At 37.6% G+C, this 543-nt stretch overlaps 1 protein-coding gene across 1 annotated transcript in view; it reads left to right on the top strand.

The window, feature by feature from the left end:
• LOC306877016 (dnaJ homolog subfamily C member 28-like) overlaps positions 1 to 292 on the top strand; it is a 2,664-nt gene extending 2,372 nt beyond the window's left edge. Inside the window, exon 2 of the mRNA XM_079428531.1 lies at positions 1 to 292. This exon is cut by the window's left edge and continues 1,079 nt beyond it. Coding sequence (XP_079284657.1) covers positions 1 to 77 — 77 coding nt within the window. The 3' untranslated portion in view covers positions 78 to 292.
• Positions 293 to 543: the final 251 nt, after the last annotated feature.

The following is a 543-nucleotide window of genomic DNA, read 5'->3' as shown; positions in this document are numbered from 1 at the left end:
AGCAGATGGAGACAGCAAGAACATCTCAGAACACCAGACAAGGACTCATCACATGGATGCAGAATCTTCTTAAATGAGGCAGCAATAAAATGCAGAGTTGCATTTCACCTGTTGGCCTGTTATTAGTGTGATTGATTATTTTGCCCCTTCCTTGTTTTTATTATAACTGTAATACCGTATGAAACAATTATTTTGTTTTATTAGAAACTATCAGAAAATTAAAGGCAATAATAAATAATAAATAAATACTATCATGTTGATGTACTGTATAAATATTTTCACAGTTTTACTAAAAAATAAAAAAATCTATCTATTCACACATTGTCAGCAGATGGACACAGAGGTAAGTGCAATACAATCAACAGGTTTATTGAGTAGCAGCAGAGGGGAAGGAGAGGAGCAGAATGTCCAGGTAAGCAGGCGGGGAATGGGAATGTCTCTAGGGGCTTATCTGAGTTTGAATGTCCTTTTTCCTTTTCCAGGGGATCCAGAGGTAACAGTGGAGTGGTGGAGAACAGGGATAGGAACACTGTAGCAACTGGT

Source organism: Barbus barbus (genome assembly GCF_936440315.1).
Source record: "Barbus barbus genome assembly, chromosome: 11".
Taxonomy (NCBI): domain Eukaryota; kingdom Metazoa; phylum Chordata; class Actinopteri; order Cypriniformes; family Cyprinidae; genus Barbus; species Barbus barbus.
Note: the sequence above shows the minus strand (reverse complement) of the source record. Positions and strands in the feature narration are given on the sequence as shown.